Source organism: Leishmania panamensis (assembly GCF_000755165.1).
Source record: "Leishmania panamensis strain MHOM/PA/94/PSC-1 chromosome 18 sequence".
NCBI lineage: Eukaryota > Euglenozoa > Kinetoplastea > Trypanosomatida > Trypanosomatidae > Leishmania > Leishmania panamensis.
This window is the reverse complement of record NC_025863.1, coordinates 25,118-52,672: the sequence shown is the minus strand read 5'-3', so window position 1 is coordinate 52,672 and position 27,555 is coordinate 25,118. Positions and strand designations below refer to the sequence as shown.

The 27,555-nt window shown below is 56.8% G+C and overlaps 8 protein-coding genes across 8 annotated transcripts, besides 2 other annotated features; all 8 read left to right on the top strand.

The window, feature by feature from the left end:
* Positions 1–899: 899 nt before the first annotated feature.
* On the top strand, positions 900–3,026 carry LPMP_180160 (lipase, putative; the record flags this gene model as incomplete). Its single annotated transcript, XM_010699548.1, has 1 exon — positions 900–3,026. The coding sequence occupies one exon, from the start codon at positions 900–902 to the stop codon at positions 3,024–3,026; it is 2,127 nt and encodes a 708-aa protein (XP_010697850.1).
* Positions 3,027–3,820: 794 nt separating this feature from the next.
* Positions 3,821–5,230, top strand: LPMP_180150 (serine/threonine protein phosphatase type 5, putative; the record flags this gene model as incomplete). The annotated part of the gene is made up of 1 exon (XM_010699547.1): positions 3,821–5,230. One exon carries the CDS (start codon positions 3,821–3,823, stop codon positions 5,228–5,230), a length of 1,410 nt encoding a protein of 469 aa, XP_010697849.1.
* A 2,258-nt stretch (positions 5,231–7,488) lies between these two features.
* LPMP_180140 (hypothetical protein) lies at positions 7,489–9,729 on the top strand (the record flags this gene model as incomplete). Its single annotated transcript, XM_010699546.1, has 1 exon — positions 7,489–9,729. One exon carries the CDS (start codon positions 7,489–7,491, stop codon positions 9,727–9,729), a length of 2,241 nt encoding a protein of 746 aa, XP_010697848.1.
* An 813-nt stretch (positions 9,730–10,542) lies between these two features.
* Positions 10,543–11,225: a repeat region.
* A 337-nt stretch (positions 11,226–11,562) lies between these two features.
* Positions 11,563–12,266: a repeat region.
* A 1,100-nt stretch (positions 12,267–13,366) lies between these two features.
* LPMP_180130 (hypothetical protein) lies at positions 13,367–15,292 on the top strand (the record flags this gene model as incomplete). Its single annotated transcript, XM_010699545.1, has 1 exon — positions 13,367–15,292. The coding sequence occupies one exon, from the start codon at positions 13,367–13,369 to the stop codon at positions 15,290–15,292; it is 1,926 nt and encodes a 641-aa protein (XP_010697847.1).
* A 960-nt stretch (positions 15,293–16,252) lies between these two features.
* On the top strand, positions 16,253–16,636 carry LPMP_180120 (ARF-like 2-binding protein, putative; the record flags this gene model as incomplete). Its single annotated transcript, XM_010699544.1, has 1 exon — positions 16,253–16,636. One exon carries the CDS (start codon positions 16,253–16,255, stop codon positions 16,634–16,636), a length of 384 nt encoding a protein of 127 aa, XP_010697846.1.
* A 1,430-nt stretch (positions 16,637–18,066) lies between these two features.
* LPMP_180110 (hypothetical protein) lies at positions 18,067–22,536 on the top strand (the record flags this gene model as incomplete). Its single annotated transcript, XM_010699543.1, has 1 exon — positions 18,067–22,536. The coding sequence occupies one exon, from the start codon at positions 18,067–18,069 to the stop codon at positions 22,534–22,536; it is 4,470 nt and encodes a 1,489-aa protein (XP_010697845.1).
* A 481-nt stretch (positions 22,537–23,017) lies between these two features.
* LPMP_180100 (hypothetical protein) lies at positions 23,018–24,373 on the top strand (the record flags this gene model as incomplete). Its single annotated transcript, XM_010699542.1, has 1 exon — positions 23,018–24,373. The coding sequence occupies one exon, from the start codon at positions 23,018–23,020 to the stop codon at positions 24,371–24,373; it is 1,356 nt and encodes a 451-aa protein (XP_010697844.1).
* A 740-nt stretch (positions 24,374–25,113) lies between these two features.
* LPMP_180090 (alpha glucosidase II subunit, putative) lies at positions 25,114–27,552 on the top strand (the record flags this gene model as incomplete). Its single annotated transcript, XM_010699541.1, has 1 exon — positions 25,114–27,552. The coding sequence occupies one exon, from the start codon at positions 25,114–25,116 to the stop codon at positions 27,550–27,552; it is 2,439 nt and encodes an 812-aa protein (XP_010697843.1).
* Positions 27,553–27,555: the final 3 nt, after the last annotated feature.

Here is a 27,555-nt window from a genome sequence, read left to right as displayed (position 1 = left end):
CGTCTAGTGCAGGATGCCACATCCAAGAGCGATCTCGGGACGCGTGCAAGTGCCTGCGCACGAGTGCGTGCTTCTCCTGGGGCTACCTTCTTCATCGCTGTGTGTTCTCACTTTTATAAGTGAGGTGCACCAGCTTCACTCTGTGTCTTCTCTACCCTCTCTTGCTGTTCTCGTCTTCCTCACCTGCTTCGCGGTTTTCTGTGTCAGCTGCTCTCGCTTCCTTCGCGCGCCGCCCCCCCCCCCCTCTTGCCCGCTGCCCATCGACCCCCTTTTTTCCATCTGATTTTCTCCTTAAGCCTTTTTCTTGTGTTTTCGCTACTGCGCCTTTTCCTGCACGCTCAGTGAGCACCACAGCAAAGACCCTAAAGAAGAGACGTACACACCGCATCAGCAATCCTCTTCACCCTTCTCGCGTCAGAGGGAAGCTGCCCGCAGCGAGCGAGTTCGTCTACACTGCGAGGAAAAGCATCGCATTGGATGCACTGCTAGTCTGCGACGCTCAGCTGCCCGCACGAGAGCCGCATGTGCTACCGTGGGGAAATGGCCTTGGATCTGGCTGCTGCTCTCTGCCTGTCTCACACCAGGCGCCTCACAAACGGCGGACTGCTTACATCTCCAAGGCGTGCGCGGCCTCCGGCGCTCCCGCACCCCTTTCCTGAAATAGTTGTGCGCTTATATCTGACTTCTCATTTTGCATTGCTCTGCTTTTCCCCTGCACTCTCCCTTTTGCTGCTTTAGCTTCATCTCGCCACAGAGGAGGTTGAAGTTGGCCGTGCCGTAGCACCGCCTCTTCTCGTTCACCATCTTGCTTACGGCTTCCTCACCGTGTGCCTCTTTTTTCCTCTTCCTCTTCTACGTCTCTGAGTACTTGCTGAGAGACCGTTAACTCAAGGTGAACAATGCCGTCGTTGGTGTGGTTTGGGCGGGCGTGGTGGGTCGGCTCCGATGACTTTGTGTTCTCAAGCGCCGTGCAAGTCATACTCTTCTTTGGCAGCGGCGCCCTTATCGCATCCCGGGTGAACACCACTAGATTTAACTACCTCGACGACTGCGACCTCGCCAGCGTCTCGTGGGGGCGTACCATGATTGGACTTCTCTGTATGAACGTTGTCAGTGCGGTACTGTTTGTGTGTACTGCAGCCGTTAGTCTGCAGGGTGGCGTCTTTGAGGTCTCCAAGCGGAAAGCCGTGCCTTTGTTGTTGTATATTGATACCGCCTGCATCACCTTAATCTTTGTGCTTGCTTGCCTAGGCGCCAGATACGCCATCTTTGGCACTGAGACCCAGTACTGCACCCAGGCGTCGACGCGCCATGTGCTGCGGGGCGCCATCCTAATTGACCTGATTCTCTTTGCGCTCTATGTCGCCTTCTTTATCGTCGCATTTGACCCCAATGGAGGGCACGCGCATCGCAGCAGCAGTGACTATGCCCAAGTGTGGTGGAGGCGCTTCCACATTTGCTGCTGCCGCTTCAACAAGCGCAGACACATGGAGAACGCCCACGCAGACCTCGCGCAAGTGTTCGCCTTTGCATTTCGCGGATACGACATCGTACCGAGCGACATTGCGGCAGGCACCCTCCTCTTGCACGGCTATCAGACCTGTTCTCGTGCATTACTCTCTCGCATGGTCAGCTACGGACCCAACCCGCATGGGTACCATGAGCGCATATCGAGTCAAGCCAGACCGGAGCCGCGCCTCACACCTGAACAACGCGCCTGGGCGCATGAGCTGCAGCAGTACAGTCCGTTCTTCATTGCGACCTACGGATGTCTCCTCTTCGAGTTCCAGCACTTGGGCACGGGCCTTGCCCGACTCTGCTGCTTTAACCCGTGCATGTGCTGCCGGCACCAACCTGGTCAGCACGTTGGTCAGGGGTGCTGGTGCGATGTGACTGCGCTTCTGCACGAGGCTCGTATCCCCGAGGAGGATCTGTTGCTTACGAACTGGGACAACAGGGTCTTCAAGCCGGTGCATTATGTCGCCTACGACCGCACCAGCGACGTTATCATAATCGCAATCCGTGGCAGTATGTCGATTGAAGACTGTGTCACGGACTTCGCTGCGCTGCCTGTGACAGTGACGCTGTGCGACACGCCGCATGATGTGCCTATCAGCGAGTACTATGCGCACGGTGGAATGGTGCGGTGCGCCTACTACGTGCTCGAGAACCTCCGCGAGCACGGTATTCTACGGCAGCTCCTGAGTGGCCGCTTTGTCGGCAACAAAGTAGTACTACTGGGACACTCGCTCGGTGCCGGGGTGGCTCTCATACTGTCAGCGGTTCTTTGGTCTGATTATATGGGGCTACGCAACCGCCTGCGCTGCCTCGCGTACGCCCCTCCTGGTGGCATCGTTTCGAAGGCGCTGATGGAGTATCAGAAGGACTTTGTCGCGGCTGCGTGTATGGGCTACGACATGATCCCCCGTCTGGCCCAGCACACCTTCGAGTCCTTCTGCGAGGCCATTTTCGACGTCCTGGCCGCGTCGGACATCAACAAAAACCTCATTTTTATGAATGTCCTGCGCACCACTGAAATTGCGAAGTCTTTCCACCCCTCCTTCTTGGATAACTTGCAGGAGAGGCGTTCAGCCGAGAGCCTGTTGTTCCGTGAATCCTTGCAGAACACACTGTATAGCCCGCCATGTGAGACACCGAAGCTGTACAACTGTAGTCGCATGATCCACTATGTGAAGGTCGTCGAAGTGTGCACCAACACCTGGTGCGTACCAGGCTGCCGGCGTTACAACGAGGAGGTGTACATCCCCGTCGTACGTGACTTCGAGGAGGTGCAGATGATGCTGGCGTCGCCGACAATGCTCACAGACCACTTCCCCGACCGTTTCTTCCGCGTTATGCAGAAGTCGATGGAACTCTTCGACAAGGGCGAGCTTGACCGCTTCTACGTGGACGACCTATCGGACATGTCCCCGCCTCTGCAGGATGCCTCCATGCACTCTGTGGAAAGCGTAGCAGCCACGACGACAGAGACTGGCTTCTTGGCCAACTACGGCAGCACTGTGTAGTGCGATACTGCACATTCGTGCATGATTGGAGAATCTGTCTCTCATACTTGCAGTGAATGAGGCCCACACCAGCGAGTAAAAGCTCTGCGGGATCGTCTTGCGTGGTACTCGCATCCCCTTCTACCGACCTCAGCCCTTCCCCCCTTCCCTACTATCCGCGTGGCCATCTATCTGGTTGACCAGCGGGCATCTGGAGGTGGCGAAGCGCAGTGAAGGACCTCTTTTCGTGGACACCTGCCTCAGCCGACCTCTTCCGAAGCCGTTGCTTTATTCCAAGCCTGTTTGTATGATTGAGGAATGCCTGTCTGGCGCAGTGCTTCATTCTCCTGCTTCGTACCTCACCTTTTTCTGTCAAATCTGCTTGCTGTCTTGCCGTGAACAACCTCCACCGATACCGTGCGGAGTGTGACCATTGTTTTATTCTGCGCAGGGAGTGCTGCGATCTCTCAGAGTACCACTGCGTGTACTCTCTCGAGTGAGCGGCTACACCTAGTCGGTCCTTCCGTTTCCTCCTCATGCTCTATCCCTTCATTTGGAGCCGGACAAGCGACCCCAGTCCGTGACGGTTTTCATGGTGATGACTTTGTATGGATTCTCCGTCGCCCGCTGATGCGGTGGCTTCCGCGTCGTCCTCCTTTCGCTGCTGGCTCATCCTCTTTTTCTCCCTCGCTCGCTCTCTTTGCTTATCGACACACTGCGCAGGCATACATATTCTAGTAGAATCCCACTAGTGCCGCTTCGCGGATACAGTCGAACCATAGCCTGGTGTTCCCTTCTGTCCTATTCAAGCCACAATGGAAGCGTCTGACCGCCTGAAGCAGGAAGGCAACGTGTATTTCCAAGAAAAGAAGTTTCAGCACGCGGTAGACTCGTACTCGCTGGCCATCGAGGCGCACAAGACGCCGACGCTTCTGTGCAACCGCGCATTTGCCTACTTGAAACTGGAACTTCCAGGGGCGGCGCTTGCGGACGCACAGGAGGCGATCGAGATCGACCCTGGTTTTGTCAAGGCGCACTACCGCAAGGCGTCTGCCCACCTGCTGCTCGGAAAGTTCAAGGATGCGCAGAGAGAATTCGCTGCCGTTCTCAAGCTTGTGCCGAGCGAGAAGGATGCGCAACGGAAGTATGACCTCTGTGAAAAGGAGCTCAAGCGCATTCGCTTCGAGAACGCTATCAAGTCCAAGGACGGCGAGGCGGTATCTAAGACAATCAAGCTCGGTGTCATCGCCGCATCGTACAGTGGCCCGCGCATCGAGAACGACACCATCACGGCGCAGTTCGTCGAGGCGATGCAGGAGCACTTCCGCGTTGAGAGAAAGATCGATCGCCGTGACGTCGTCTTTATACTGCTGGAGGTGTTGAAGCTGTTTAAGTCGTACCCTAATTTTGTGACTGTCACGGTGCCAGACGGCGAGGACATCACCGTCTGCGGTGACACGCATGGCCAGTTCTACGACCTGCTCAACATCTTCAAACTGAATGGCAATCCGTCGCCAACAAACCGCTACCTCTTTAACGGCGACTTTGTTGATCGCGGATCGTACTCGGTCGAGAATGTGCTCACCTTGTTTGCGTACAAGCTGCTGTACCCAGAGCACGTCTTCCTCTCCCGCGGCAACCACGAGGGACTGTCGATGAACCGCGTGTACGGCTTTGAGGGAGAGGTGCGGGCCAAGTACTCGTCCGAGGTGTTTGATTTGTTCTCAGAGGTCTTCAACGCCCTCCCGACGGGGCACATCATCAATCATCAGGTGTTCGTTGTCCACGGTGGTCTCTACTCACGCGACGACGTCACCATCGCTGACCTGCAGAAGCCAAATCGGTTCCGCGAAATCCCCGAGAGCGGCCTCCTTTGTGAGAGTCTTTGGGCGGACCCGCAGCCAATGTTGGGTCGAACACCAAGCAAGCGAGGCGTTGACTGTCCTTCTTTCGGCCCCGATGTCACAGAGACCTTCCTGAAGAACAACAATTTGACGCTCGTCGTTCGTTCGCACGAGGTGAAAGAGGAGGGCTACGAGGTAAGCCACAACGGCAAGTGCATTACTGTATTCAGTGCTCCAAACTACTGCGATCAGATGGGCAACAAGGGCGCCTTCATTCGCTTCACGGGCGGCTCAATGCAGCCTCAGTACACTACGTTTCCTCACGTGGCCCACCCTGGCAAGCGACCGATGCAGTACGCCTGCGGTGCGGGCCTATTTTGACACTCGTAACGATTAGAGGTCTACTTGTGGGCTCCCCTCGAGGTGAGTTGGATCTCCCGTCGCGGAGTGCAGGAGCAGAGAAATGATGAGGGGGGAGTCTTGGCGGGCACGTGCCAACGTGTGGATTTTTTCGGTCCGCTGCTTCTTTGCTTTGTTTAGGCGCTCTCGTGCTGAGACGCGGAAAGTATTTGTGCCGGTGCAAACCCCTGTGGCTGCGTATACGCGGTGTGTGTGCGTGTGTGTGTGGGATCTGAACTTAATGCATCTAGGCGGAGGAGACTTGTAGGTGTTGACAACCGGCTCAGCAAGGGGGGGGGGGGAGGGATGCAGACAATGACCGAGTCAAGGAGAGGGGCAGAGGCGGAAGTGTGTTAGACCAAATGTCGAGACGGGGGTGAGATGCAGGATTTGGGGAGGAGGGGCCTCTCGCGAGGTACGGAGGCAGATGTATACGCTGAGAGGGCGATTACTCAATAGCAGCGACTGCTCTGGTTCCAAGAGCTGCCACACTCTACGCTTCTTTGGCTCAACCCCTGTTCCTACTCTAGTTCAGCGATGCTTGATGGGTTGCCATGTGTACGAACGCTATTCTTTGGGTGTGCGAGCTCACCTTGCACTCCGCTCATTGACTAGTGCCTCTTTAACGCTTTGCGCTCGTGCCCTTTTGCGTTTGCTTTCCATGCCTACTCCTGCTGTGGCCCCGGCTGTTCTCGTTTTGCTTCTCTTGCTTGTGATGTTTCCTCTCTTGTAGGTATCGATGTTGCGCGCGCTAACCATCGCTCACGGATAAATTGTAGCCCCTTGTCCCTTCGTTTCTTGCTTCCCTCCTCTCTCCTGATTGCTAATGTGTAATACGCGTCTTGCGTCACTCTCTGTTTTTTTCTTTTGCCATTCCAATGGGCCGGAAGAGACCGACGTTATCCGCCGAGCAACCCTCACAGACCAAGAGCCACCAAAGTTTCTCGAGCGACGTACTCTTACAAACAAAGCCAACGCCCTCGGCGTTCTTTTTCTCTACGTGCATCTCCCCACATAACGCATTTACTGTTGCCTCGCTGGTGATAGACGCGCTGTGTACTTGTTGTTCTTGCATTCAGGGGCCTCTGCAGGGCACTCTGGAATTGTCAAAGGAGGCATCCGTGGTGCATAAGCTGCAGTTGAGAGACAGGGTATGAGCGCTTCCCTGTCTCTTCATTGCGAATTCACTTCCTCTCTCCGCGCATATTTTTCCACTCTCGTGCTGCTCGACAGCAAGTGAGCACAGTTACGGCATGACGTAATGCATCTCGATACCGTTTGTCTTCTTGAGTGACGCACCTTCTCGCTTTTGCGTTTCACTGCATTCTTTTCGCCTTCCCGCTTCTCCACGTTCTCTCTTCCTCACTATCGCCCGAGGCCCCTTCACACTGCCCCCTCCACCCACGTTACCTCTTCTTCTTCGCCACCCCCCCTTCCCAGCATTAATCGCCTTGTCGTGCTGCTGAATTCCTTCGAGTGTGTACCGCGACTGCGAGTCCTCGAATGCAGCAACATCAATCAGCTGCAGTCACAAGTAGCAGTAGCGAATACCGACACGTAAGGCTCACGAATACAAACATCGGCAGGGGCGTATACGTACGCAGATCGGAAAGCGCTGTGCATCCGCGTTGTTGTCTAGTATAGCCCATACACGAACCTCTTTCCTCTTCGCACCGGATTTGAGAGAAGAGTCGTGAATGTTGCTTGTGACCGTCTCTTCTCGACGACACGTGCCCTCTCTCTAACATTCAGCATTCCCCATTTCTTCCACGCTCTTGTCGTGTTCGCGCTCATACTGTCGTTAAGTGATGCTTGCCTTGTTTCTCCCCTCTTCCTCTTTCTTCTCCGTCGCTCTTCTGCCCTTTCCTCTACTTGTGCGCGTGTGTTTTTAGGGGGTGGCTCGTGGGTGGCTTTATCTTGCTTGTGGTGCGTGCTGAGCGCACTGTCGTTTTGTGCTCAGGCTCAGGAGGGGAGGGACACATACAAGAGAAAGGGCAGAGGAAGCGTCTTCGTAGTCTGGTGATTGTTGTTCGCTCACTTCGCATCATTATCATCGCGCAACCGCACGTGAGACACGGATTAGGGTTCTCCAGTTATGTTATGTTTTTCTTTCGCCCCTCCTCTCTGCACGCCTGTCGCCTCCTTCGAACTCCAAGGAGTGAAACGGGGTGAGCCCGACAGGGTGGTGGTGGTGGTGGAAGACACGGGAGTGCACTGCAGACTCTCTCACATTTTCGAGGATGAAGCGAAATCTGTTTTGTGCCCCGACCGGGCGGTCGATTCGCCTCTGCATCACATTCGCCGCGTACGGCCTTTATCTCGCTGCGGCGTTTAGTGCAACGGCACACCCATTCCGGAAGGACGCCTTGGGGATCATGAGAGAGAAACTGGGGAGCGTCACCCCAAAACAGAAGAGGCGTTTCTACATTCTCCTCGATCACTTGCTTCGAATTTGCTTGTACGCCTTCCTGTCTGCGGTCTTCGCTGGGCTGACGCTCGGCGTAATGTGCGCCAACACCTTTACCCTCGAGATTATCGCGGAGAGCGGGCCGAAGCCGGATTGCAAGTACGCAGCGACGTTGCTGCCGCTGCGCAAACAAGGGCACAAGACGCTCTCCACTCTCATCATCTCCAACATGCTGTGCAACGTTCTCATTGTCCAGGAGTTCAGCGATGTCTTTGATGTTGTAGAGGCCATCCGTACGAGGGGCACGATCACCCACGTGGTCGACGATAGCGGCTCCGGTATTTGGAAGTTCATCGTGAGCACATTAGTCATTGTGCTGTTTGCTGAGATTTTGCCCATGTCCATCTGCTGCTCGAAGTACTCGCTGCGTGTCGCCGCGGCCGGCTCCATTTTTGTGAAGGTGGCGATGATCCTCACATATCCGCTGTCTGTTTCTCTGGGTTGGTTCCTCGACGTTGTGGTGGGCAGCGAGGAGACAGGGCAGCTGTACGACAAGAAGGAGCTGCGCAAGCTGATGGTGATGCACTACGAACGCGGCGGTGGGGATGACGCACGCATGCCTAAGTCAGAGTTGAATCTTTTGCTCGCAGCCATGGATTTCCACGAGCGCAAAGTGCGCGATATCATGACACCGATCGAGAAGGCAACGTACGTCCGCAACACGGACCTCATCACACCGGACTTTGTGGAGATGTTGTGGAAGTCGGGTCGCTCACGAGTGCCGGTCGAGTCAGCGCCTGGAGTGTTTGAGAGCATCCTCGTCGTCAAGGACTTGATGACGGTGAACACGTCCTTGGAACTTTCGCCGCTGACAGTGGCGCAGGTGGTCAAATCTAAGGACCGCCGGTTTGCGATGGTGTGCACCGTTACGTCGCTGCCGTCAATGCTCAAACTCTTTCTGGAGGAACAGACGCACATGGCAGTCGTCTTCGAGGAGGATCCTCACAGCGTGGGCGCAGCGATCCCGGCGATTGTGACGGATGTTGACTCGATGTGGCGGGTGGAGCCTTCCGCGTCGCGCAGCTTTGCATCGACCCACACCAAAATTGTCGGCATTCTCACAATGGAGGACGTTGTGGAGGAGCTGCTAGCGTCCGAGATCTACGACGAGTACGATCGCTATAACGCGGTGGAGCAAGAGCCGCTCTACGCTACTGTCGACATTCCCGGCAATGGCCGCTACCCCAAGACTCTTCACTTACCGAAAGAGCCCAAAACGCCGCCGCGCGTCAACTTCTACTCGTACTTTACCCACCCAACTGAGAGCATCCTGCTAACCGATTCCCAGGTGTGGGCAGTCGCGTACTACCTCAACCGCACGGTTTCTTGCTTCTACAGCTGGCAGCCGGCATACATCAAGTTGCTATTGGAGGAGTGCAAGGACCTGCAGCTGTGCTCCATCACTCCCAGTCAGCTTAGCAGCACAGCGGATTTGCCTTCGATCATGCCACCTGGCCAGACGCCCGACATCCCCAGCATGATTAGTTCGCAGACATCCGGCGTGCTGGGGATGTCGTCGCGGTCCGAGTTCTTCTTCAAAGGCGGGCACACTCAGTTTCTCAACGCGGCGAGCGACCAATCGCACATTTTGTACTCGCGCGGCATCCGCTCTGACCGCTTACTCCTCGTGCTGGGCGGTTGTGTGGAGCTGCTTGTCGGCTCTGAGGGCTTCCGCTCGAAGCTGCAGAGTTTTAACTACATCGGCGAGGGGGCCCTCACGACGCCGCTCTTTATCCCCGACTTCAGCGCCGTTGTGCTCACGGCGGCGCGTGTTTACAGCATCCCCAAGGCGCTTTTTGACAAGTACTACCATTATCAGTCCATCAACCGTGAACGTAGCAGCAATGTGTGCGTCCTTAGCCCGAGCTTACAGAGCACGCTGCGCCCCTCCGTGTCTCGTCAAGCTATGACCACCATGGCCGGCAGCGAGTGTGATAGTCTCCTTGGTCACCGCACGGATGGCATTCAAGCGCTGCAGAGGCAGTACGGTACCACGAGCAAGAAGACGGGGTAGCACCGAGCTCACTCGAAAGCGCAAAGTGACAGGGACAGCCACAATATAGGAGGACGGTGCTGAGGGAAAGAGCGAGAGGTTTCTCCGTGCCTCTACTCTGTACTGGAGCAACTCATCCCTTTTCTTACATGTCGTGCTGTGCGGGTGCCCGAAGTTGCGACTAGTCGATTGAAGAGCTTCTCCTCTCTCCGACGCCCCCCCCCCCCTCATTCCCCGCCCGAGTCTTTCTCTACACCTTCGTGGAGCCTGCCGATATCACGATGAACTGGCAAACGGTGAGGTGCGAGTGTTGGCAGAGTGCCACAGCTCTGCCTGGAAGAAACTCCCAGCGGTGAGAGGCGTGACATCACACGCCTGTGCGTTGAGGAATCGAGATGTTTCGACAAGGTAATCAGATGCCACCAGCAAAGGAAACCAAGACAACCTGCTTGCGGGAGTTTGCCAAGGGTAACCGACGGTACTATAGCAAACAATGTGGAAAGGAGAAGAACACTCAGCTGTAGGACAAGGGCAGCGTGCTGCTCTGATGGCAGAAAGTTCTCTCGGAAACATTGATGGTGCTGATGTTGCACAAGTAGGCTGACCTCTACGCGCTACAAAACATCAACTCGCTCTCTGTGCGCATCCATTTTGCTCCATTTTGGTGCCATGGGGGAGCGGGGAAGGGCGGTGAATTTTCTCGGTGCACATCGTCCACAGACTCGCACCTCGTTCTTCGGGCTTTTCGTTTAACACGTCTGCGTGTGCTTTTCTCTCTCTACTTCTACGCGGATGCTCGTGCATACTAACACAACTTTTGATTCATCGTCTTCCTCCATCAGGAGACAGCCAATCGATGTACGCGCGCGACGACAGCTCAGCTACCTTCGGATGACTACGGCTAAAACCTGTGCGTCTAGAAGGCGCCGTCTGCCGCTGACGCCCGCCACGCGTCTCACGCGGTCGTCTCGTCCTTCCTCGCATACGTGGGGCGCGATCGGCGCCAGACAGACTCGGGTGGGCTGCGCGCCTCGGCACAGGCGGGTAGTGTCCAGGGTCTTGCTCGAGGACGGAAGCGGTGGCGCCTGTCAGGAGGGCTAGTAGAGGGTGCACCAGGTGCATGCCGGATGTGCGCAGGGAGGAAGCCGACCAGCTGCAGGCCACGCCCCTCGGACACCCTGCACCCCGCCTGTGGGCCATGCCTCTCCCTCAGTCGCCTCAAGCCGCGGCGTCCCAGAAGGTGGTGTGGAGACTCTCCGCAGTGGTGCCTGGAGGGCGCGATGGTGCGACGCGGGGTGTCCTCGCCGTGCGTCCGGCACGCGTGCCTCACCGGCACACCCGGCCGGGTGTAGGCGATGCCGCACATCCCGCACGCACGCACGCTGCGGCGGATCGGTATGCATCGCTGCGCACCTTTTCCGCCCATCGCTCATGCCCCTCTGGCTTCGGGATCCCTCGTGCGAATGGGCTACACCAGGCCAGCCGTGCCTCACAGAGGGTGCGCACGGGGCATGCGCTCGGGGAGGAAGGGAGGAGCGCTTGGGGCCTCTTTCAGTAGTCTATACGGAGAGAGCATCGTTGTGCGCGAGGTGTCTTCGCCTGCTCCGGGTCAGAGCCCTCCTCTAAACGGACAATAAAGTTGAGCAGTCAGTGGCTACTTAGCGCCCTGGTGACGGTACTCTAATCACAGATAGCGAAGCTGAGCGCCACTGTGACCTCTCTGTGACTCTTTGTGCACTGTGCGGTATCAAGGTATCTTAGATTGCTTGTGCATGTCGAGTAGTTGTCATTGAGTTTAACATGTAACGTGGCTTAAGCTCGGTTGGGTCGACCTTTTATACCTAACAACAACGTGCGGTACGAGCCGGCGTTCAGTCCTCTGCCGTGAGGACTGTGTGTGACAGTACCTGTCCTCTGATCGAGCACTTCTTGCTGCAGCAGGTCATTCTTATGTATGTGCCCGGGCGTGGAGCGCACCCGTCTACTAGGGTCACTGTAGCCAAGCGAGACCGTCACTGATTCCTTTTCGTGCTTGAGAATGGGGGGGGCTTTCACCTATACATGTGGGTTATTGAAGGACTATGCTGATGCCACTGTTGCGCTTCGTTTCCCTTGCTGCATCAGAGTACTGAAAGCCCGGGATACCAACTGCCCTGTAGATCTCTGCGATGAGATGCGTCTCTTGCACTGCGACTAAGCCAGGGGGCCGAGCCGGCCAAGGGCGTTTGGCGACATTCAGTCCCACTAAAATCCCACTGCAGAGAGCGCGAGCGAGTGCCCAGCACTGGGCTCAACATCACCGCAGCGACGCAAAAGTGGAGCAAACAACGGACACACGTGCGTGTTTGCTGGATCGTCGGCACGATTCGTAGTGCGCTGATGTAGTTGGGGTCATGGCCGCACGCCTCTTCCGCACCGCGCCAGCCCGGGCCTGTCCACTGAGACCAAGAGCCTGCAACCGTGCCCGATGGCAGGCTACAGACTCTTGGCTTCCCCACAACGGGGAGGGGCGTGCTAGACACCCTGATATCATGCACTGGGGTGGCCGGCATCATCAGCGGAGAAGGGAAAACAGAAGCGAAAGAGGAAAATCAAGACAGCGCAGATAAGCATGCAGTCATCCGCGCAGATAAACACAGAGAACCACTCATACAGAGAGAGTCTAGTGAGACCAATGCATGCACGCACTCCGACTATGTTGGACTGCGTGCATGCATTGGTTGGGCCCTCGAGCCCTCTTTCCCTTCTACACTTTGTACAATAGCTGACTAGCGTGTCATGGAGAGGCGCAACATGCTACCAATGCCCCTGTAGCAGCCCGCGTTGTTTCTTATGTTCTCTCTTCACTCTACTACCCACCTTCCCTCGCTTCCGTATCTTCTCCTTTCACGTATTTCTGCGGCACACACGGGGGGCGGTGACGAGCGGCCCCACCCCACCACTCCCACCTTATGCGCTTCTTATCGGCCTTTGTGAAGTGGGTATGCATGCGTGTACGTGTGCGGATCCCCAGTCTCTCTCCAAAGGTGTGCCTTCCTTCTTACTGCCTCTCATTGCGTACCCAGCCACCCGCATACGCCAAGCCTTGCTGCGATTTGGTCAACCTCCGACCCTGCCCCCTTCCCAGGTCTTGGCTGCAGTTTGTTGGCCTTTCCTACTGTCGTTGTTGATTCTGCAGCTTTTGAGGTGCGTTGCGTCTATACTTGTTTCCGCTACTCTTTTTCTCTTTTGCTTGCGCTCTGTTTTGCTCACGTGCGTGTGTCTTCGTATGCGTACGTGACAACTCCCCCCCCAAAGGAGAGAAATTGCGTTTCTTTTTATCATCGTTGAGTCTTTTGTGTGCGGTTGTCTTCTCTTTCTCCCGCCGCTGCTTTCCTCTTTACTTCATTCTTCCACCTTAACTCCCCTCTTTTTTTTTTATTTCCGGCGCTGCGCGCTCTCATCGACACAGACGCGCCAAAAAGTGGGTATGAAAGTAGCGCTGCCATTCGCTACTTTAGCGAAACATACTCGACGAGGGCTACTTGCACTCGCTGCAGGGATTCTGGCGCACATGGCGCTCGAGGTTGCCGCAAGTGAACAAGAAGCTACCGGGTACGCAGCATGGCCAAAATGGGTCCTCATTGTGTTTTGTATCAGCACAGTTCTGCTCTCTGCTATGTACTGTGGCCTTACAATTGGGCTGCTTGGGATGGAGACCATTTATCTGGAGATTATAGCCGATGCGGGGCAGGAATCTGACCGCAGCTACGCGCGCAAGATTTTGCCGGTACGCATGCTGGGGCACCAGCTTCTCGTGACTCTGCTCGTCGGCAACATGCTGACTCTGGTGCTGACCTCTCAGCTTGTCGCTGCCATTGTGGGTGGCAGCGAGCTCGTGAACTTCATCTTGGGCACACTGCTGATTCTAATCTTTGGTGAGATTCTCCCCATGAGTTTTTGCAGTAACCAAAACAATGCGCTGTGGGCCGGCGCAAGGAGTCTGCCAGCACTGAAGATTTCGCTTTTTGTGCTGTGGCCCATCTCAAAGCCGCTGGGGCTGATCCTGGACTGGCTGGTGGGGCACGAGGCGGGCCAGGTATACGACCGCAAGGAGTTGAAGAAGCTCATCTGCATGCATTGTGAGAAGTTCTCGGCCAAGTCGGGCATCGACATGGACCAGGCGCGCATGATGCTGAGTGTGATGGACATGAACGAGGTCACGGCAGATGCAGCCATGACACCAATGGAGAACGTCGTCATGCTAGAGGCGAGTACCCGGCTTGACACAGCGCTCGAGCGTCGCTTGTGGATGTACGGTATCTCACGCGTACCGGTGTATCAAGAATCTCGCGACAGAGTGATTGGCGTGCTCTACGTAAAGGACCTCATCAGCAACACTTACCTCTGCCATGACAGCGACATGACAGTGCGTGATTTCGTGCTGCAACACCCGCGTGACCTCCTGGTGGTGAAGGCGGACACGCTTCTGCAGGAGATGCTGTACATTTTCGAGCAGCACCACACGCAGCTTCTCTTCGTGGAGCCAGCAGACAAAGCTGCTGCCGACGAGCAGGGTGGATCGCCGAGGAATTTGTCGCAGGGTGCGAAGGGTTCACAGCTGAGTCGTGCAGGGTTCAGGACTATCGACGGCAAACAGGCATCAAAGCACGGCTCAGGCCACAAGCGGCAAGGTAGCAAGCCTACCGCGCCTGTGCACTGCATGCCGAAGGTCATTAACTCGATGGCGCTCCTGTCGAACGCGGCGGAGCCGAGCGGCTTCATTGGGCTTGTGACACTGGAGGACGTCATTGAGGAGCTCATTGCGTCGGAGATTTACGACGAGGACGAGTACTCGGGTGATACGAAGCTGCTGTCAGACGTAGAGGCCTTCGACGGGTCAGTGATTGAGCCCCCACCAACTCGATTGCCGCGGGTGAATTTCTACTCGTACGGCGTGTCCTCCACGTCAGAGAATCAGTGCCTCTCGGAGGATCAGCTATGGGCACTTGCTTACTACCTCACCCGGGCGTACGTGTACTTTGCAACGTGGAATGTCTCTCACGTCAAGTTCTTGCTGCAGCATGTTGGCGACGTGGTGGTGCATGTAGGCGACTCATGCGGTGATGGTGAGGAGCAAAGCGATAGCACATCTTCCCCAGGAGTTGCGGCTGGGATTCTGGACCTCGCCACGGTTGATCCAGCACGAGTGCTCTACAGAGCCGGGATTCCGAGCAGCGTCTTCACGCTGGTGCTAAGTGGCGGAGTCGAGGTGATTATCGGACACGAACGGCTACGAACGGAGTTGCGCTCCTTTTCCCACCTCGGCGAGGACGCCCTCCTCTCAGACGCTCCTTTTCTGCCGGACTACACGGCTGTAGTGTCACGCACTAGTCGTCTCATGCGGATCACACAGGCTGACGTGGTGATGGTGGAAAGGAAGCTGAACGAGGCCCGGGCACGGCATCATCAGACGGCGGTGTGTCTTACGCCAACCTTAGGGGAAGCGGTAACAACCGTAGTAACGGTGCCCCCGTCAAGTGTGCCACGCAAGAGCTTGCGGAAGCATATGAGAAGCGAAGCAAAGCGCGTGGCGATTGAGTAGGGATTTGAGTGTGTCATGTGCCCATCTGCGGAAAGCCAGCGGAGAGTGTGGTGGCGGGCGGAGGAGGGGAAGGTACACCCAGACAAGCCTTCTGCCATGTAGGCGCTGCCGCATGCAGCGTCATGGAGTTGCTGCACTCGTGCATGTCGGTACTGAGCGCATCCAATTTCATCTTCCGCGCGCTTTTTTCTCAACTGCGGTTGTGTATTGCAGGCATTGCTGAGTAACATCGCCTTCTCCTCTGCCCCTTTCCCTCTTTTATATGTTTAAAGCTTGCTGCCAACATTGTGCAATCTCTCTGCTTTCCCTCTCTGTTTCTCTAAAGGAACTGCCTCGGTGATTCTGGAGACAAGGCTGCTTCGGTGGTAGTCTGAGCGTAGGAGTGCTCCCAGTAGGACGGTCTGCTCTTGCGGACCTGAGCGCCAATTTTTCTTTTCTACTGCGGTTCTCAGCACCTGCACGTGTCTTCGGCGTCGTTTTGACAGGCCTGTTTGGGCGTCAGTGTTGTGCGCCATCTCTCTCTGCGCTATTGTGTGTCGGCCATTACACCCCCCTCCTCTTCATCAGCACACAAGCACCCAACCATACAGGAGAAGGAAGTATGACACCCTCGCGTGGAGTTTCACCCGTGTCTTTCCCCGGCATCCCGTGCTCGCCGGGGCACTTGCAACACTAGAATCGCCTGTAAGCAGCCCTTTGGGCTTCGGAGAGTACGTCATGATGGCGGACGGCTCACACCCATTCTTCACACACTCTCATCCTCCCTCTCCACTGTCGACGTCGACTCTTCACGCGACCTCTCGCATCTTCGTCTTTTCTCTGCTCTCTTTTGATCCACGCTTGCCAGGCCAGGACCCCCACAGCGACAAGTCACAGTCGAGAAGACAAGTTGTATCGCGCACACGCAGCACATTCTATCAGCTTGCCTCTCTCTCCCCACTGAACTCGTGCGTTCTATTCATGGACACGGAGGAGGGTGAGTTCCTCATCTGCGGCAACGGCGGCTCGCCCGAGGACGCGGCCTTCGATACTGTTGTCGGTGTTATCGAAGACTTCATGATTTCGTTGGACTTGGAGAAAATGTGGCAGTCAGTGCCACCCCTGCACACCATCTCGGACGAGCACGAGCAGCATACAGTGTACAGATCCTTCGTGGAGAAGGTGGATCAGGAACTTGACGCGCACGTGCTTGCCGCGTGTCCAGTGTATAAGTCGATCGACGAAGTTGTGGCGCTGCTGCAGAGGCGCCACGAGGACATCACCGAGGAGGTGTGGGCGTTTGTGAGTGAGGGCTGCTTTGACTACGAAGCGTTTGTAGAGCAATGGAAAGAGAAACGGCCTTAGACACACCGCCGGGTCGCAGCACAGTTTTTGCTCGTTGAGCCTCGGACGTAGTGCGCACTCTCCTGCTCGAGCGGCACCGCGACAGGCCCAGTGGTGCTCAACCTAGATCACAGAGGGAGAGAGAGAGGGAGCCACGCAACATCTATTTCTCGAGCACCACGAAACAAATAAGGAAACGATCTCCTCAATCGGTTCACTTCTATACGGGCTCGAGGACGCCCGAAAAACGTTTTGCGCCCCGCCCGCACTGCGCTCTGTGGTTCTTACTTCAAGATTGTCAAGTTCCTCGAGCGCAGCGCCTTGCCGTCGCCGGTGGTGCCTCCACGAGTGCGAGTGGTGAACGAACTGTTTGCTGGCAGTGCCCCCCTCTCGCTGTGACTCTTGCTCTGTTCTCGCTTCTGCCTCCTCCACATATCTCTCTTTCTGTGTTCCTCGCGCATGTTTGTGGCTATCCGCCTCTAGTGGGCTCTCACCGACTTCTCTTATTTTGCGGTCTCCCTACGCCTGGATTATGCGCATGTTTGAATGCCAATGCTGGGTAGCCTGGAGCGCGCTCCTCCTAGTTACTCCGATAAATTGGTAGCTTGCCCACCATTTTCTTGGCATGGTACTACATATTGTCCTTGAGCTACCCTGCAAATATGTTTCGCGACCTTGTCCAGCACTGTCCAACACGTGACATCAGCAACAGACCGCGGTGGTGCGGTGTAAGGGGCAGATTAAGGCTCCCCTGTCTTATTGTTGTTGTTCCTGCATGAGCTCCTCTTCCTTCTCTTTCAACGGACTCGCCGCCTTCCTTTTACGCGCCTCTACGGGGGGAGATCTGTGAAGGGACAGCCAAAGAGCTCTACTCTGCAGAGACCTCTACTACCACATGCCTATTTCTTCTCTGCCTTCACACTATCCCTTTCACACCCTGCCTCCATCCAGAGAGCGCCATCACAGCCACAGTGACCACACTCCAGTCCTTGTCACGACGCGTGTATCTCCCTATTTTGCTTCCCTTATCACTCCCCTCTTTTACTGTTCTCGTAGCAGATTTGTCACCACCTGGTGCTGAGAGGACGGTGGCATGTACAGTAGAAGTGCGTGCGTGCGTGTGTGTGTGTCCACCACGCATATTGCTGCAGTCTCCTCCCCACTGTTTCTTTTTTTTTGGGGGGTTTCTCTTCCTGTCTGATGCTCACGGACGCACAAGTCTCACACATGTGCTGAGGCGGAAATTTTTCACGTCTGAGCCGTCTGTGCGAGCGCGAACAGCTACATGCACACCCCTGTACGCATGCACTGAGTTGCAAAGGGGTGGTTGTGCTGCCACTCCCCCCCTCGACAGTTCGAGCCCTGCTCTCTCTGCTACACGATCACATAACTTTCGATTCAGGATCATCCGCTCTTACTCCGTTGTGTGGCGGAGAAATTCTCAGTAGGAAATGGCGGCCCAAACTGTTCTGCGCAACACCTACAGTTTATTTGACAGCTACCAGTACCTATGGAGCCCGCAGCGACCGCAGCGAACAGCGGAGGAGATTCAGCGACTGTGCCAGAGCACTGATGTCCCTGCATCGGAGATGCCCATCTTCATCTCCTTGGAGGACCGCGTAGCGATTCGGTCGCTCCTCTACGCCGTTGTCGACGACACCAGCCTTCGCAACCTTCTTGATGGCGTTCTTCTGCCACCCCCATACGCCTGTCCTGACCTCCATCACAAGCGATTGACGCCAAAAGACGTTCAAGCGGTGTGTTCAGTGCTCAATCCCTCGCTTGATTGGGTTGTTGTGAATTTGCCCTTCAACCTCGCACTGCGACTTGGCTCGTACGACGCAAGGCTGCGAGCAGCAGCGCAGAGACTCTCCTGGATATTGTCGATTCCATTCTCCCTGGTGGAGCGCGAAGAGACGACACTGGCGCAGCTGCGCATGACGGTGGGCCGCGACATTGCCACCGAGCAGGCCGATGTGGCAAAACAGGATGGGGTGCGGAGGAGCAAAGAGCAACAAAGGCGCAGCCTGATGCGTGTCGCGACTATCGGCGGCTTTTCTGTGATAGGCGGTGCGGCTCTTGCCGTGACGGGTGGGTTGGCGGCGCCCCTTGTGGGCCCTGCGTACGCGGCACTTGTGACTGCCACAGCGACGAGTCTGGGCGCGATTGGGGCGGTTGGTAGCGCTGTGCTCGGCACTGGGGTCTTTGCCACCGTTGTTGGCGCCGCTACTCACGCTACCGCCCTCGCTTCCCTTGTTACACCGGTGTTGACGACCGCCAACATCACCGCCATCTTCGGTGTGACAGGTGCCTCACTGAGTGGCTACAAGGCCTTTCGCCGCACGACAGACTCTGATATCTTTATGCTGCGTTCCGTCGACGATGCCGAGGCGTTCGAAACGGCTGCGTCGTCGACAGCTGAGGTGGTGGCGACAGCGGCAGAAGAAGAGGCTGATGTTAATGAGGAAGTGGTGAGCCTCCTTGCGTGCTCGCACCCCTTGGTGGAGAGTGGCAGTGGTGGTACTGGCACCTCTTGGGACCTCTCCGATGTATTCGAGGATGACTTGAATCCCGGCGTCGTCGTTCCCCTACACACGAGAATGTTTGCCATGTCGCACACCAGAAATCTGCCGTCGCTACAGAAGCGTCACCGCCACGTTGTTTTTGCTGTCGAGAACAAACTCGACGGTCTCCAGCTCCGCCTAAAGGCTGTTAAACTGATTTCTGGAGTATGGGCAATGGCGCCGCCGGCCGTTGTTGTGCCAGGACACGCGGGCATATTCGCGTGCGTCAATCGGTTCGCACATCCCACTGGTGCCGGATTCATCGTCTGTTACGTCGCTACGCCATCGTCTAGCACCGGCAAGGCGACGCCCCTGCGGATCTGGGTCCGTGCTGAGCGCGACTTCTTCGGTGCCTGGGCACTTTCTGCGGCCTGCGAGAAGGACGAGCTAGACTTCGATCCGACGGTAGCCGAGAACTGGTTACGAGATCACCTCACTTGCTCTGATTTCACGCGGCGCCAGCAGGGGGTGGCGCTTGAGCTGCACGTGGCACCGTACACGTACCTGAAGGTGTACCCTGCGAGCACGGGAGACAAGCCGCAGTCGCGTAAGGTAACGTTCCCAAAGGAGGAGTTGCCTCAGAGGCAGCTGGAATACTGGCACGCTGTAAATCAGCGGCGGAAGCTCGGCGTGTCGCTGGTGAATCGCTCTTCGCATGACGTTTTAACACGCGACATGAGTATAATACACGGCCAGCAGTGGCCCGAAACGGCCTCACCGATGGGCGTCTACCCTGCTGAGGCGTCGCTAACGTACTTCACCAGTCGCGAGTGGAGTCTTGCGGGGGCGGAGGGATACTACATTGTGGAGGTGGTGAACAGTTACACCAATCCCGTCACGCCGCGCTTCTACGTGAGGGTACAGTTCGAGGTTAGCTCCCTCAACAACGTGAATGTTGCCTTTGCCTCTGCTTACAACCTTTCGGAACTGAGACACCAATCGCTGACTCCATGTGCGCCGTGCAGTCCACAGTTCCCGGTGGATCTGCCGCCGGGACTTTTCTTCTCACTTACCTGCGTCATCGACGTGGCACTCTATACGGTGCAGCTTGTGTTCCAAGACCTTGTGGAGGGATGCGGTACAGCAGGCGTGCTGGCCATGGAGAGAACGACGCTCGTCATTGGAGTGAGTGGCTACTCGGCCATCTTTGACCCCCGTCGACCGATGCGAGACCAACAGGTGGGTCTGTGGCAGTCGGTGCTGCACCGCTGCGCGCTGTTTGGGTCAATGGAGCCGTACGTGCTGCAATGGGAGGATAATTACCTCATGCGGTTTGGGGAGACGATTCAAGTGAACCTCGACATCGCTGACAAGGTGGCAAGGAAGGCGGTGGGCATGACAGCGAAAACACTCTTGCAAGGCTCCATGTTTTCCAGTTTGCATGCCTTCTGGTCTCTGATGGGCACCTTTCAGCTGCCGCTGTTCGCGGTGTGGGCGACTGGAGTGATAGACAATACCTTCGCAACGCTGTCGAACCGCTCTGCCTACACCGGCAAAGACTTGGCTGCTGCGTTGCTCGACCAGCACCGAGGCAACCGCCCGGTGACGTTGGTCGGCTTCAGCTTCGGCTCTCGCGTGATTGTGGAATGCCTGCAAGAGCTGGACAAGGTGGAGGCCTACGGTGTTGTCGAAAATGTCTACTTGATGGGTTGTCCGTGCAGCTCCGACCCGAGACTGTGGCGTGGTCTGCGCCGAGTGGTCGGGGGGCGCCTCATTAATGTTTACACACGGGAGGACTGGACTCTGTGGATGATGTACCGGCTGAACGAGACAGAGTTGAAGCCAATGGCCGGCATCAGCCCCGTCAATGTACCCGGTGTCGAGAACGTCGATGTCACGCCGCTTGTTTCTGCACACGGCGACTACGCGGTAAAGCTGCTGCCTGTCCTGAATGCAATTCCACAACAGCCAACTGTGGCATCATGGAGCCCGCGGGAGAACTGCGGGTCGCCGGGGGCGACGGTGCCCGTGAGGAAGTGCAGCGAGACGATGGCTGCGGTTAGCAAGTCACTTCACTCGTACATGACGCCCACAACGTACGTCGCTTTGGGCGTAAAAAACTGTGTTGTCTCTGACATTCCACACTATGAGCCGCAGGTGGAGTTGCTCACGATGCAGCTCTACGGCTGCTTCTTTGACTTCGTGCCACCGCTGCTGACATATAGCGGAATGGCCTCTGTGGCGGGTTTGTTAGGGGACACCGAACATGCAATGGGCGCCGTCCTTGCGTACCGGATGCGACCACCCGCGTCAGCGCCAGGGGACCTGCTGGTCGTACTGTATCTCTGCAGAAGCGGAGACGGGGATGTGCAGGTGTGCATGCAGCCGAGCCTGGTGGAGCGACGCTCTTCTGCAGCGGAGACGGAGGGGCAGGCGTACCAGCGGCTCTGCGCCATCACAGCGGGGGCATGTCAAACACTCGACGACGTCCAGCGAATGTGTCACACCAACGGCGTCGAGTGGGGACTACGCGGTGGCGCAGCCCACATGCAGTCGATCTCAGTGCTAGTGCCAAACGTGTTCAGTGACACCCACCGAACAGCGACACTTCGACTCGCGCTAGAGCGGCTAGACAGCGCCGAGGTTACGGTGACGTGGCTTGCGCTTCTGAACAAAGCAAGCACGCAGCTCCAACAGGAGACATTCGATGAGACAGAGTTCAAGAACGCCATGGCCGGCCTCGCGACTCTCCGCCCCAACCTCCTGGGCGGTGGCAACAGGATGCAGTTACCAGTGGTGGGAGAGACATGTAGCACCGACAACTTGCAGCAGCGACTGCGGTTTCTCGCCGCGCAGCTCCAGGATCCGGACAAGTACCCGTCCAACACGAGACCATACGTCCTCCTCAACTGCGGCACGTCACCACTTTACTTTTCTGAGACCTTCTACAAGGCCGCCATCACGTCGCAGGTCGCCAATGATGATGCTATGCCTGACATGCCATCCTGTGGGAGGATGATGCCCCAGTGGCTGTGTTTTCCGCCTCCGGAGATTCCACCAAACTCGTTCACTGTTGTGCTGCTGACGGCGCACGGCGGTGGGGCCAGCATGTACCCAGTCGTGCCGCTGGTACGGTACGAGACAGACAAGGGCCAATGCGCCTTCGACGTGGGGTTTTCCGTGAGCAGCGACAGCTCCCAGGAAGGCGCTCACCCAGAAGGTGCTGCACATTGCCATCCCGTTGTAGGTCGACCGTACATCGGAGGTGCCGCTTTCTTCGGCACTACGATCCAAACAACGCCGTTTGCCATCATTACGATGCTGCCTCGCAGCAGCACGGAGGCTTCCGCGCCCGTAGAGGACATTCATGACACAGTAGGGTCTCGCCTGCGCAAGCACGGCTGGTATATCATGTAGGTCGGTGTGTGGGTCATTTCTTCTTGTGCTACAAGTGGCTTACAAGCGCTCTGATGCGGCTTGACTGGCGAGCGTCCTACGACTATGAAGGCGGACTGCGAAGCATCTCTCGACTGGGAAAAATAAAGTCACAGCGGATGCGCTTTTGCGTCCTCCTGTTTTAGAGTGGCAGTCAAAGAGGCGATCACCTGATGTGTGGGATGGTCCGTTGCGGAGAACAGCACCGGGTAATCTTTGCTATCATGTGCTACGCCGGACTCACGTGAGGGAGGCTATGTTGCTGGCTTGTCTGGCTTCGTGCCCATGGACGCGTGCATCTGGGACATCTCTCTTCTCTACACATGCCCATGTGTCTCCCACTGCCGTTCAGGATGTTTCACTGCGCTTCCCCCGCTCCCCTCCGCTGTATACCCCAATCGCCGTTTTTGCTCGTGATAAGCAGCGATTTCCTCGGTCGCACTGCTGCCTTAGCACACGCGTCATGAGCCTCCTTATGTGCAGCGAGGACTGTAGTCTCGCCAAGTTTGCGAAAAAGCACCAGCTGAGCCCGCATGACCTGTGGCTCCCACTGGTGGTGGCCCTTCCCTCACGTGCAGGTGCCACGGCTGCCGTCGCAGTTGATCCTCGCACGCCCATAGCGATGCTAGAGACCGCCACAGATACCCTACTCCTCGACAAGCAAGCCATCTGCGTCAAGCTACAAGCCGCCAACGCTCTCAGGTATGATGAGATGACCTTCGTGGTTGACCCTGCCGCGATACCAAAGGGCTTCGAGGTCTTTGTGCGCTGGAGTCGAGCAAATGGCAAAAAGCTGCGCGCCAATACGCAAGTGCTTCACTACAACGTCGAGGACTCACCCAGCGCCTCGTCTTGCAGCTCCGTTGCTGGGCTGAAGCGTGGTCGTGTGAACGACAGCGACAGCAGCGTCGGTGCATCCTCATTGGTGGGGTCACTACAAGGAAGACAGAGTCGAATCTCTTTGCTTCAGCAGAGCATGGAGGATCTGAAGCGGCGTCTGACAGCCGCTGTCGGCGCGCACGGCGGCCAGCTCAGTCCCCGTTGTACGCAGATTCTGCAGTCCACACTGGCCAGCATGTGCCAACGCCTGACACAGCCGCCACTGCATTTTGTGCTGCCTCCTGAGGCGACAGTGCTGGACGCAGCTGGTGTCACATGGGTCAGGTCAAACCGGCGCATCTTCTCTCGTGTATTCCGCTCCACTGCCTCGGAAGAGAGGTCGGAGGTGTCCAAGTACAGCGATGGCTCGCGCCAGCTGCGGTTCTACTTTATCGAAGATGTGCTACTGCGCCGAACACGTCAGTGGACTGCGGCGGAGGCGAGGTGCCAAGGCGACAGAGATAGTAAAACAGAACGTGGCACCCCCTCGCAGGGGGTAGAGATCTTGCTCAAGGATGAGATCCTGGCGGACATGGACAACTTTGCTGAGCGCGGCTTTCGTATTGTGTTCATCGAGCACTACCCGGTGCTGCACCATGGCAGCCGCTACACAGTAGAACAGACACTGGCTCCAGTCGTGTGTTTGTGCCGCCAGATGTGCCCGCACCTCACTGTAACGGTGCTTATTTCCGCCATGTCGTGTGTGACAGCCGCGCGAAAGCATGGGATGGAGCTGTCCCTGGTGCTTCCGCAGGCCGGTCTGCTGGCTTTCTTCGTTTCGGAGCTGAACGCATCGCTCTCACCAGACCCCAGGACGGCAGCCGTGGTGGGGAGTAGCGACAGGGGCTCCAAGTTTCTCAACAAACTGCACGCCGAGTTTGCGTGCAACGCGTCACTGGCCTACGTGGATGAGAAGGAGCTGCGATGTCGACGGCAGTAGTGTGCGAGCCTTGCGCTGGGAGATGAGAGACATTCTCCATCCGGTGATGAGCGTGGGCTTTGTGGGCGCCTCCGCACGTCGCTGCGCGAGGTCGTAGGAACCCACTAACCCATGTGGGCTGGCTGCTCTTGTCGACCTACATGTCATGTTGCAGTGTGCGCCAACGCATACGCAGATGAGCGATGAAAAGAGGATTCAAGCTGCGCATATGCTCAGTCGTTTGGCCTTACTACTGAGGTCTCTTTCTGTGCTGTGCTGAGGATTTCCGCTTTCCCTTCTTCCATGTCATGGACTCTGGAACTGCGATAGCCCTTGTGCTAAGCCACATGCAGCTGACTCGCTCTCTCGCGTGATTTCATTCTCTGACTCTTTCTCTCTTCTACCTGCTTTCTAGCTCCCTTCACGAGTTCTGCGACACGCTCGTCTGTCATAGTGACACACTGTGCAGAGAAGCTCATTTGTTTTCATCGTATTCTTCTCTTCTCTCCATTCTTCATCGTTCAATTCTTCACCTTCGGCGGAGTCGTTTATGCCTTTTTCTTATCGTCTGCGCCTCATTAACGCACCCCCCTCCTTCCTTTTCGCTCCAGCGGAGACAAGTGGCATCGTTACCAGCGGACTGTGACGCATCTCCTGCATGGCACATTCTCGCGCGACAGACGCCCTTTTTATCTGCGCATATGTTTCTGCTTAATTCCTCCCTATGGAGGCTAGCCTGCGGCTGCACCGCTCAGCTAGGGATGCTGCGCTCTGCTCTGAGTGTGATTCTGTTCTCGGTACTCCTGCTCGGAAGCAATGTCGCTTTATCGGTGCCAGTGGTAACAACAGAGGGCGGCCTGGCACTGGAGGCGTTTGGCTACACTAACGGTGTGGTGCGACTGACTGCGAAGCCGGAGAAGAGCTGGACGTACCAGCCGGATGGCATTATCCTACCTGCGGCTGCGCCTCTACTGGCCATTAAAGGAGTTAATGGCGCGCAATGGAGTATCCCACACGGGGACTGCATGCTGACAGTAAGCATAGTGACTCCGCATGTGCGCTTCGAGTTCTCGTGTCACGGGAACTCCCTTATCGAAGCAACCGCGTTCTCCAACGCGACGGCGGCGCCAGAGGTCAACTTTACGTTCCCGGTTGCACAGACGATGTACGGCCTGGCCGAGCACGCGGCAGACTTGCCACTGCAAGGCGGGCAGGTGTACGAGATGTACAACACAGACAGCTTCCACTACCCTGTGAACAGTACAGTGGCACTCTACGGTGCGATCCCCTTTATTATGGCGTATGGCCCGCAGTCGACGTGCGGGGTTCTCTTTCTGAATCCGTCAGAGACAAATGTGGAGGTCAGCGCCGACAGCGCTGCACCGTCGTGCCGGTGGCAGCCCGAGGTTGGTGCGATCGACATCTTTTTCATGCCAGGTCCCACTCCTGCAAATGTACAGCAGCAGCACGCGACTCTCACCGGACCGACAGTGATGCCACCCTACTTCAGTCTGGGACTGCACCAGTCCCGGTGGAACTACATGAGCACGAAGGACTGCCTCTCCGTGGACGAGGGCTACGATGCACACAACATGCCGTACGACACGCTGTGGCTCGACATTGAACACACCGACAAGAAGAAGTACTTTACTTGGAACCCCTACACCTTCCCCGACCCAAAGGTACTGACCGATGCGCTTGCCTCCAAAGGTCGAAAGTTGGTCACGGTCAGGGATCCGCACGTTAAGCGCGACAGCGGATACAACATTCACCAGGAGGCCAAGGAGGGCCAGTACTATGTCAAGGACGCCTCTGGGATGGACTACGAGGGCGACTGCTGGCCAGGGAGAAGCTCGTGGCCCGACTTCCTCAACACACGCACACGTGACTGGTATTCACAACTCTTCCACGACGACCACTACCCAGGCGGCAGTCACGATATCCACACCTGGGTGGACATGAACGAGCCATCAGTGTTCCATGGCGAGAAGGCCACCATGGCGAAGACGGCGGTGCACACGCTGGACAATGGTCAGACCGTTGAGCACCGGTTTGTGCACAACGCGTACAGCTTCTACTCGGTCCTTGCCGTTCACAAGGGAATGATGGAGGCCAGGGGCTCCAACGAGGCCCCAGAGCGCCCTTTTATCCTCACACGCAGCTTCTTTCCTGGGTCGCAGCGGTATGCGGCGATGTGGACGGGCGACAACATGGCCCGCTGGGACCACCTGGAGAACAGCATTCCCGAGCTGCTCTCTTTGTCCATCTCAAACTACCCATTCTGCGGCAGCGACGTTGGCGGGTTCTTCTTCGACACGGAGGAGGAGTTGTTTGTGCGGTGGATGCAGGCCGGCGTTTTCGTGCCATTTTACCGCACTCACTCCCACTGTGAAACGCAGCGCCGCGAGCCATGGACGTTCTCTGTGGAGGCCCAGTCTCTTGTGCGTAACGCACTGGCGCTCCGGTACGCCTTGGTGCCGTACCTCTATACCTCCTTCTACCACGCGCACACCGAGGGCAACACCATCATGCGACCTCTCTTCTACGAGTTCCCGGGGCAGCCGGAGTTGCGTGAGGTGCAGAGCGCTTACCTCTTCGGCCCTTCCATCTTAGTGCAGCCTGTAGTGAAACCGAACGTTACGGAGGTGACGGTGCCGCTGCCCAAGGAAACACTTTGGTACAACTACTTCTCGGGCGAGTTGGCAGTCGGACAGCACACAATGTCCGTAGACAAAGGTACTATGCCGATGTTCCTGCGGGGCGGCCACATTGTCCCGTTGAAGTTGCGGCTGCGTCGCAGCACCTTCGCCGCGCGCCTGGACCCTTTTACGATCTTCGTGGCCCTCAACGCGCAGGGCAACAGCTACGGCGACCTCTATATCGACGACGGTGTAACCTACGATTATGAAAACGGCGCCTTTGTGCACCGTGCCTTTTCCTACTCGAATCAGGTGCTCCAGAGCAGCGCCTACCATGACTCTCCCGGGGACACAGTGCTCTTTCACGCTACCAACGTTGTCGAGCGCATTGTGATTTACGGCTACGTTGGCAGGGCCAGCAAGGTGGTATTGAGCACGCGCGTCGACCAGACCGAGGTGGCGACACCACTCGAATTTGAGCAGGTGGGGCAGACCGTAGTTCTGCGTAAGCCCAACGTTCTGGTGGTGGCCGACTGGTTCATTTCTTTTGAGAATGAGTAAATT